Source organism: Scleropages formosus, chromosome 2 (genome assembly GCF_900964775.1).
Source record: "Scleropages formosus chromosome 2, fSclFor1.1, whole genome shotgun sequence".
Classification (NCBI taxonomy): domain Eukaryota; kingdom Metazoa; phylum Chordata; class Actinopteri; order Osteoglossiformes; family Osteoglossidae; genus Scleropages; species Scleropages formosus.
This window is the reverse complement of record NC_041807.1, coordinates 6,254,242-6,264,560: the sequence shown is the minus strand read 5'-3', so window position 1 is coordinate 6,264,560 and position 10,319 is coordinate 6,254,242. Positions and strand designations below refer to the sequence as shown.

At 49.9% G+C, this 10,319-nt stretch overlaps 1 protein-coding gene across 1 annotated transcript in view; it reads right to left on the bottom strand.

Moving 5' to 3' along the window:
• Nucleotides 1–605: 605 nt before the first annotated feature.
• The window catches only part of mdfi (MyoD family inhibitor), a 30,037-nt gene continuing 20,323 nt past the window's right edge, over nucleotides 606–10,319 (bottom strand). The window contains exons 4-5 of the mRNA XM_018758577.2: nucleotides 3,594–3,872; nucleotides 606–2,752 (exon numbers count right to left, since the gene is read on the bottom strand). Coding sequence (XP_018614093.1) covers nucleotides 2,499–2,752; nucleotides 3,594–3,872 — 533 coding nt within the window. The 3' untranslated portion in view covers nucleotides 606–2,498. The remainder of the gene's footprint in view (nucleotides 2,753–3,593; nucleotides 3,873–10,319) is intronic.

Genomic DNA, 10,319 nt, shown 5'->3' with positions numbered 1-10,319 from the left:
GTTACACTTACTTTTTATATTGTGGCCTGTGTTTTATGGCCTTGCACTAGAATCTGTGCACATCTTTCATCTTGTGAGTGAAGCTCCAGTTACTATTTTCCCTATGACACTGCTTACTCCATGTGTGCACGTGTCAGTGATACTGCAGCACCAGGTTGAGGGAGATCAGATCCAAGGAAAATTAGCATATGCCAAAGCGTTGGAGGCAGGGAGTGGGGGGCAAAGCACAACCAGTATGGACAAGGCCATAAGGCGAGAGTTTTACATTCAGACACAATATCTGGGCTAACAGAATCAATTGAAAATTATGGGAACTAAACCCATTATGAACATTGGAATATCTAGCATGAATGCAACTATAGTTTTGTAAGATGTGATTCACATTCTGATGAGAATGTGATTTCATCAGTCGATTCAAAATAACTTGTGCATTTGAGCTGACCCTGACAAAATATTTAAGGGAAAATTGCCCAGTGCAAGAGGAAGCGTTAGAAATTGTCATATTATTTCAATAACATCTTTTTGACCTGACATTATTTTTGACCTAACAGACAAGGTAAAATCATATTCTGTGTGAACTGTCATACATCAGACTTGCAGCATAGTCATTTTAAACTGCAGATTTATTCCAGAAAATACAGAATTGCTTTGTAAGATTCATAATGTATTATGCCTCTCATTGACCTTACAAGTTAGCAACAGATTACAACATGGTTTTCTTTATTCAGACTTAGAAACCCATTTAAACAGTATGAAAATAACAGTGAAACATTTTGTTCGTTGGCAGAATTGCATAGTAAACGAAACTCAGAATGCAGTTAGAATTCTTTGATTTGTTCCAGTTTATATATATGTCTATATCCCACGAAGAAACAAATGTAATTATAGAGACCAAAACCTTCCTTGCCAGACTTTGGTGAGATTTTTTTACAGTACTTTGATACAAACTACAGCAGATCATTATTACAGCTCTACTAACCTTTGCCATCATCCAAGTGATTTGTGCTTCATGCTTTTAATATTCTTTGTTCAGTACAAAAACCGATTGCAACAGAGCTCACAAATGATACGTTTTGCAATTAGCAATACTAAACATGGTGTCAATGTTTATTCAACGTTTATTCAAACTGTTAGGCATATATGATCCTCAAAACAACTCCTCTTTTATACATCATCATGTTCCCCAGGAATTCATGGATCTCCTTTTGGTCTGGACATTTTTGTTTCTCCCGCAGTTTGCACACGCGCTGAACCTTGCTGTCTCTGCAATGTGTGTCCTCAGCAGTGACTCGCATGGTGCGATATGGGTCACAGTGCTGCTGGTGCAAACATCAACTGGCAAAATCTAAAAGTGCCAGGCTTCCTTGTTTTGTTACTTCTTGGTTCCCTGGTGCCTTTATAAGCATTCATTAAAAACCAAAACTATTCACACTGCATCATTTTATTCCGTTTCCGGAGCCGCACAGCCTGAGCAAACACACGGGGGGGAGTTGTGATCGTTTCCCGACAGAAGGCAGGCTTTGTATTTCTCTGTGTTAGAGATGATCCCCAATTGCCCATTTTCAAGGAACTAATATTGGCTGCGTCCTCCAGCTGCTGCGGAGCCACATACGGCGACACTGTCACCGAAGGAGGTGGTGTTTGTTCTCAAAGCTGTACGCTGCTTGCCTGCCTGGCAGAGACAGAGACAGAGGCAGAGACAGACACACTGGGGCTTCAGCTAGCGAAACCAAACTCATCTGCTCTCCTGCGTGTCCGACCTTACTCAACTAACTTTTCCAGCACAACAGGAACAAAAAAAAGCTATCAAAAAACTATTCGGAATTCAGAAAATGTCACAGGATACAGAGAGCCTTAGACTTAAATGACAGAAGCCTCCCTTCACATACTGAAGAAAGTACGTTGCACCACAAACAGTATATCACATTAGTGTATATTAAACATACAAATCTATTTTTGTCACTGTGTCTCCGCTTAGTGTTGAAAGACCACTTGAACTCCTCTTTCATTTCCAATAAGAGGCAGGGAGCTACAGCCTGCACCTCTTGGAAAATGACTCTTTGTTGTGAAGACTAATGATTTTTATGCTGAATGTATGTTTAATTGACCATGAAGACACTTCCATCTTCATTTTAAAAATTCTCATGTCTATCTAGACAAATAACTGAACCCAGTTTCTTTGGCAACATTCTGAAACATCATGAATATCATGTGGTGTAGGTTAAGGTCTATGCTACTAGGATTTGCCATGGAAAAGGCCGGAAGAGAAGACAAGAACATTCCCAAAAGGTTCACATGGGAGCGTAGCGCAGCTCAGTGACAGCCCAGCACAACAGTTCTTAGCAACCTGCTCTCTGTCTCCCTACAGGAACTTCATAAAGGGCATCGAGGCAATGGGTTAGTCCTCTGCTATGGCAAAATGTTGGGAGGCCACGATTCTCTTCAGTACTGCTGGAGCTGCGGAGCTGCTTGGCGAGGAGGGGAGGGGGTGGGGAGGCTCAGGAAGAGAAGCAGAGACCGCAACACTCCATGCAGATCTCGAGGCAGTCGGCCGACTCGCAGCAGGCGTCGATGATGCCACAGTCCATGTCGCAGGGCAGGTCGCAGTCACCGCACTCCTCAGAGCCGCAGCAGCAGCAGAAGCAGGACTCGTCCGAGGAGCAGGAGCCGCACGTGGCGCAGTCCAACACGATGTTGCACAACGTCAGGAACTCGCAGAACAGGCAGGCCAGGATGCAGTGCACGCAGCAGTCTGCGGAGGTGGGCAGGGGACAGAAGGTCAGTCACGCTGTGGCAGCATCGGACATCTAAACAGCCTCTATGTATCAGTGCGTCACCGACACTTTACTGTTGCCCTCCTCCTGTGGCTAGAGCACCCCTCCCCCACTGCAAGGATCCCTTACATTTCTGTATGGAAGAGGTTGTGTGGAAATCCTCTTCTTGTCCAAGCTGTAACAGAATGGATGCCACAGTACCACAGTACTGCATTCATAGCACCCATTCCACTAGGTGATCATATGACAGTGGTGGGTTCTGTTGGTGAGGGGGTGCGGTGGCGCAGTGGCGCAGTGGGTTGGACCGCAGTCCTGCTGTCTGGTGGGTCTGGGGTTCGAGTCCCGCTTGGGGTGCCTTGCGATGGACTGGCGTCCCGTCCTGGGTGTGTCCCCTCCCCCTCCGGCCTTACGCCCTGTGTTGCCGGGTTAGGCTCCGGTTCCCCGTGACCCCGTATGGGACAAGCGGTTCTGAGAATGTGTGTGTGTGTGTGTGTGTGTGTGTGTGTGTGTGTGTGTGTGTGTGTGTGTGTGTGTGTGTGTGTGTGTGTGTGTGTGTGTGTGTGTGTGTGTGTGTGTGGGGGTTCTGTTTGTTGCCAGTTCCTCTGCATACCCAATGGCACCCAGTTTCATCATCCCTTAGTGGCTATGTGAGGCATTCTGGGTAGGGGGTTACTGTCCAATGAATATGTTGCACTAGTGATCACATGCTGGTTGCGAGTGGGATTTTTCCAAACAAACCCAAATACATCATCACACACCAGTTTGCTCTCACACACACACGCATGCACAAATGTGTCAGCAAATATGTCATGGGCCCACCATCTTGTGCCTTGGAGGGGATCTGGGAAGTGGCTGACTTGGAGCTCCTCTTGCTGCCCTGGCTGGTGAGGGAGGGGTTGGACTGTAGCTTCCGGGAAGGCACTTTCTTGGCAGCGGTCCGTGGGAGGGACCCAGGTGCCGGGCGGTCTGAGGCAATGCCATTTTTCAGCCTATTGTCCAGCGGGCGGAGTGGCCCGGCACCATTTTGCTTTTTGTCATCAGCATCTGGCACCGTGTCCAGCAAGGTGTGCAGGGGTATGGGACCGGCCTCCGGCTGACCTGTGAATTGTGGTCCATAAATAAATGGGCACTGAAAACAACAACAGAAAACAATCCACCTGCACCTGCCACTTGCTAGAAATTAACTGGCAAATTGCTAGAAATGTCCAGGCAAACATTCGGGAAGCACGACACCCTTTGGCTCTGAGACTGTGCGTTCAAGTCAGGGATCAGTTCTGCATGTGTTATTGTGGGTTTCGCCTCCACTGTCCTCCCACAGTCCAAACACTGGCTCTGTTCTTTTGGTTCTGTGTGAAAGCTAAATAGCCTGCATTTTCAAAATGAGACACTATTCCACAATGTGAGCCCATGTATTTCACTCGTTCCTCAAAACAAAACACTCACACTGAATTTCAAACATGACTGAGCATTGTCCGCTTCTAGAACTTCTAAATATGTGCACGTAACACTTAGTGGCTAAGTTGGATTGAATCGTCAAGCATTCTGCTTCATTTCACAGACTGAAACGAACACGTGTTTATAGCAAAGTGCAGTGATTTAAGTTAAATTAGTAGTTGAAATTCAGGTGGAGTACACATTGCATGTCTCTTTGACTTTGCTGTTAAGTTCACAGAGACCTTGCCCAGAAGCTGAAGCCACATCCCAAGGAAAAGACAAAACAAGAAAACAAGCCAAAATTATAACTCTTTGAGGTTTTCCCTGCAACAGAGGCCCACTGCTCATGAAGAGAAAAGAGGCAGACCTTGTGTTTTGGTTTACGACGGCGATATCCGGATTACTGTGCTGCAGAAACAAAGAGCAGACTCAGTGCACTGGTGCAGCCCCATAGTTTCAGGAAATGGCGTTTAGTACTCAGTTGGGACGGTGCCTCGGATGTAGGGGTGGGGGCGGGGGGAAGGTGGGGGTGTCATATGTTTACAATAACGCTGACCTGCAGAGAACCTGCCCCGTCTGGCCTGTTACAGAACGGTGGGACGCCGCTTAGACAAGCGCAATTAGAGCTGCTGCCCAGCAGGACTCTTCCTCTTCCTCTTCTTCCTCCCTCCTCCCCTGAACCGTTTGTAATGCACACTCCCTGTTGCCGTGTTCCCTTCTCCTCCTGCCAGCTTCTTCTCCGAACAGACCGGCGAGCAAAGAGAGGCGCAGATGCAAACAAACAAAAGAAGACTACGGCCTCCCATGTCTCGGTGCATCATTACGGGCACATTAAAGCATACAGACGGCAGTAAACAAACACGCGGGGAAAGTCGAAGGGATACGTGACAGACAGAGACCAATGCTGAAATCCCACGAAAAACAAACACATCCAACCAACGAGCGGCACAAACAAACAAAAACAACTCCAAAGCACAACGGCTTGTCTTTGTGGGGAGGGGGGCTGCCAGCCTGTTCAGACTACCCACACATGGGCTCAATAGCGTTACTTAAGGGCCAGTTTGTTTACACTGATACTTCTGCCTGAGGAGTCTCCTGACTGAAATGGATCTGGCGAAGATCTGCAGCAAAAAGCAAATACTTCAGTCAAACTTGTTGTGAAGCAGGAGGTAAACAGCTGGTGCCTACCTTAATGAATCTAGTGGAGCTAATAAACAGCAAAGGAGAAGTGGGAACAGAAGAAGTAAAAAAACAACTTTGTCCGTTGCTGTCAGTGTTGGACATGCTGCTGCCAAGCATTGCAGTCAGTTCAGTAGATCATTTTCAGTCAGAGAAAACAGCACACATTGGTCTACCATTAAGTAAAAATGCAAAAACAGACACATTCAAGGTCATTTAACCTTTTAATCACAGCACTGATAATAAAACACTACTAACTCCCCCAGAATGACACACGGTATACTCTAGATGAGCGGAATCAGAAAGCCACATTTGCTGGTGGCAGTGTTTAAATACACACCTACGCATTCCGTGGCACAAAGCACTTGGAAAATGTGGACACCTGAGACCAGTTGCGATGAGATCCCGAGACGGTACAGACACAGGGCTTCATCAGTCACTTACAAAATTAGGCATTCTCAACTGGATCACTTAAAATGTTTCATCGTGTGCTGCAAGCTCTCTTTTACATTTTCTTGAGAGTTCAAAGCTGAAAAACTGATGCTGAAACCAAACACACAATCATTACTTTAAATCAGTGCTTCCTAAGCTTATCACTCCAGACATTAAATCCGTACCAGCTAAAATTGACATACATGAGGTGAGGTACATTATGAGCCAACGGGACATTAGTAATCTCCTTTACAGCAACAGTTCTTTGCCATCCACTGTTAGCTGATGAAAGAGCTTCAACAAAATGTATCACAGTATAGTATGGAACTATACTGATTGTTAGAGTACGGTGATCCACACTGTGATATTAGTTTAAATTACAATAAGAGACCTTTTTGCTACAACAGTAATATGAGAGTTTTACAATATTTAAACTACACTTGGTACTTCATAGGGGCCACGGTGGTGCAGCGGGCCAGGGCCTGTTCTGTGGTGGGTCTGGGGTTGAAGTCCTACTTGGGTGTCTTGCAGCAGACTGGCGTCCCGTCTGAGGTGTGTCCCCTCCCCCTTTGGCCTTGCACCTTGTATTACCGGGTTAGGCTCTGGCTTGCCGTGACCCTGCTTAGGACAAGCGGTTGCACACATCGTGTGTGTATTTCACTACAGTGACATAGTACTTTCTTGTAAGGGACATATTTAACCTTCAGTTGTCGATGATGTGTCCGCAGATCACGATGGCCATCTTATACTTGTAGAAGCTCTACTATCTCTCTCCTTCACAATGGTACATAATAATTGTACACGTCCACTTCTTTAGTTTTATGGCAAACCAAATCAGATGAAATGCTCCTATGAGTGTACTATAAAATTATTCTCAAAGGTAAGTAACAAATGAAATTCTTTATCCCAACATTTGTCACTACAAAACTGTCAGTTACCTGCACAGAATGGTGTGACCTTGCTGGAAACAATGTTACTACCAGAGCAGTACATTTTTAACATATATATATATAAGCTATTCATTCATGCAAGGTGTCTGCCATCTTGCCATTTGTAAATCAGACAGGAATAAGGGTTTTTGTTTGCTTGTTTTTTTTTAATCAGATCAGGATGTTTCTGTCTTATTCACATTAAATCAGATCACCCCCTTTTGAACAATACATTCATTCAAGATACACAGGACAAGATGTTACACCCATCCATCCATCCATCCATCCATCTTCCTCCGCTTTTATCCGGGGCCGGGTCGCGGGGGCAGCAGTCCGAGCAGAGTACTCCAGACCTCCCTCTCCCCGCACACCTCCTCCAGTTCCTCTGGGGGAACCCCAAGGCGTTCCCAGGCCAGCCGGGAGACATAGTCTCTCCAACGTGTCCTGGGTCTGCCCCGAGGCCTCCTCCCAGTGGGACAAGCCCGGAACACCTCCCCAGGGAGGCGTCCAGGAGGCATCCGGAACAGATGCCCGAGCCACCTCAACTGGCTCCTCTCGATGCGGAGGAGCAGCGGCTCTACTCCGAGCTCCTCCCGGGTGACTGAGCTCCTCACCCTATCCCTAAGGGTGCGCCCAGCCACTCTGCGGAGGAAACTCATTTCTGCCGCTTGTATCCGCGATCTCATTCTTTCGGTCATGATCCAGAGTTCATGACCATAGGTGAGGGTAGGAACGTAGATCGACCGGTAAATTGAGAGCTTCGCCTTACGACTCAGCTCCCTCTTCACCACAACAGACCGGTACAATGACCGCATTACTGCGGACGCCGCACCGATCCGTCTGTCGACCTGCCGCTCCATTTTTCCCTCACTCGTGAACAAGACCCCGAGATACTTAAACTCCTCCACTTGAGGGAGCAACTCCCCCCTAACCCGGAGGGAGCAATCCACCTTTTTCCGACTGAGAACCATGGCCTCGGATTTGGAGGTGCTGATTCTCATCCCCGCCGCTTCGCACTCGGCTGCAAACCTCCCCAGTGCACGCTGCAAGTCTTGACTTGATGAAGCCAACAGGACCACATCGTCCGCAAAAAGCAGAGACGAGATCTCGCGGCCACCAAAGCAGACACCCTCCGTTCCCTGACTGCGCCTAGAAATTCTGTCCATAAAGATAATGAACAGAATCGGTGACAAAGGGCAGCCCTGGCGGAGTCCAACATGCACCGGGAAAAGGTCTGACTTACTGCCGGCAATGCGAACCAAGCTCCTGCTCCGGTCATACAGGGAACGAACAGCCCGTAGCAACGAGCCCCGAACCCCATAATCCCGAAGTACCCCCCACAGGATGCCACGAGGGACACGGTCGAATGCCTTCTCCAGGTCCACAAAACACATATGGACTGGTTGGGCAAACTCCCACGAACCCTCCAGCACCCTAGTGAGGGTATAGAGCTGGTCCAGTGTTCCACGGCCAGGGCGAAAACCGCATTGCTCCTCCTGGATCCGAGGTTCGACTATCGGTCGGATTCTCCTTTCCAGTACCCTGGCATAGACTTTCCCAGGGAGGCTAAGGAGTGTGATCCCCCTGTAGTTGGAACACAATCTCCGGTCCCCCTTCTTAAAAAGAGGGACCACCACCCCGGTCTGCCAGTCCAGAGGCACCGTTCCCGAACTCCACGCAATGCTGCAGAGGCGTGTCAGCCAAGACAGCCCCACAACATCCAGAGACTTGAGAAACTCGGGGCGGATCTCATCCACCCCCGGAGCCTTGCCACCGAGGAGTTTTTTGACTACCTCGGCAACTTCAGCCAGGGTAATGGACGAGTCCCCCTCCGAGTCCCCAGCCTCAGCTTCCTCTACGGAAGGCGTGTCGGAGGGGTTGAGGAGATCCTCAAAGTACTCCTTCCACCGCCCGAGAACATCCTCAGCTGAGGTCAGCAGCGCACCACTTCCACTGTAAACAGTGTTCGTGGAACACCGCTTCCCCCCTCTGAGTCGCCGGACGGTTTGCCAGAATCTCTTTGAGGCCGACCGAAAGTCTTCCTCCATGGCCTCACCGAACTCCTCCCAAGCCCGAGTTTTTGCCGCGGCGACTGCCAGAGCCGCGCTCCGTTTGGCCCGTCGGTACCTGTCAGCTGCTTCAGGAGTCCCATGAGCCAGCCAGGCCCGATAGAACTCCTTCTTCAGCTTGACGGCATCCCTTACTTCCGGTGTCCACCACCGTGTTCGGGGATTGCCGCCGCGACAGGCACCGGAGACCTTATGGCCGCAGCTCCGAACCGCCGCACCGACAATGGAGGAGCGGAACATAGTCCATTCGGACTCAATGTCCCCCACCTCCCTCGGGACCTGGTTGAAGCTCTGTCGGAGGTGGGAGTTGAAGACCTCTCTGACAGGGGCCTCCGCCAAACGTTCCCAACAGACCCTCACTATGCGTTTGGGCCTGCCAGGTCTATCCAGCTTTTTCCCCCGCCATCGAATCCAACTCACCACCAGGTGGTGATCAGTTGACAGCTCAGCCCCTCTCTTCACCCGAGTGTCCAAGACATATGGCCGAAGGTCAGAAGAAACGACTACAAAGTCGATCATCGACCTCCGACCTAGGGTGTCCTGGTGCCAAGTGCACTGGTGGACACCCTTATGCATGAACATGGTGTTCGTTATGGATAAACCGCGACTAGCACAGAAATCCAATAACAACTCACCGCTCGGGTTCAGATCAGGGAGGCCGTTCCTCCCAATCACGCCCCTCCAGGTATCACTGTCGCTGCCCACGTGGGCGTTAAAGTCCCCCAGTAGAACGACAGAGTCCCCAGTGGGAGCGCTTTCCAGCACGCCCCCCAAGGACTCTAAAAAGGCCGGGTACTCTACACTGCCGCTAGGCGCATAAGCACAAACGACAGTGAGAGACCGTTCCCTGACCCGAAGGCGTAGGGAGATGACCCTCTCATTCACCGGGGTAGACTCCAACACATGGCGGCTGAACTGGGGGGCTATTAGTAAGCCCACACCAGCCCGCCGCCTCTCACCTTGGGCAACGCCAGAATAGTGGAGAGTCCACCCTCGATCGAGTAGAGTGGTTCCAGAACCCAAGCTGTGAGTGGAAGTGAGCCCGACTATATCTAGACGGTATCTCTCAACTTCCCGCACCAGCTCAGGCTCCTTCCCCGCCAGTGAGGTGACATTCCAAGTCCCAAAAACCAGAGTTGGCGCCCGAGGTTTGGGTCGGCCGGGCACTCGGCCCCGACCACCGCCCAACTCACAATGCACCGGCCCCTTACGGTTTCTCCGGCAGGTGGTGAGCCCACCGAAGAGCGGCTCCACGTTATGGCTTCGGGCTGAGCCCGGCCAGGCCCCGTGGGCATAGACCTGGCCACCAGGCGCTCGCATGCGAGCCCCCCCCCCAGGCCTGGCTCCAGGGTGGGGCCCCGGTGACCCCATACCGGGCGGGGTAAACGGACGCCTTGCTTTTTCCTTCATAAGGGGTTTTTGAACCGCGCTTTGTCTCGTCTGTCATCCAGGACCTGTCTGCCATGGGAGACCCTACCAGGGGCATGTAGCCCCAGACAACA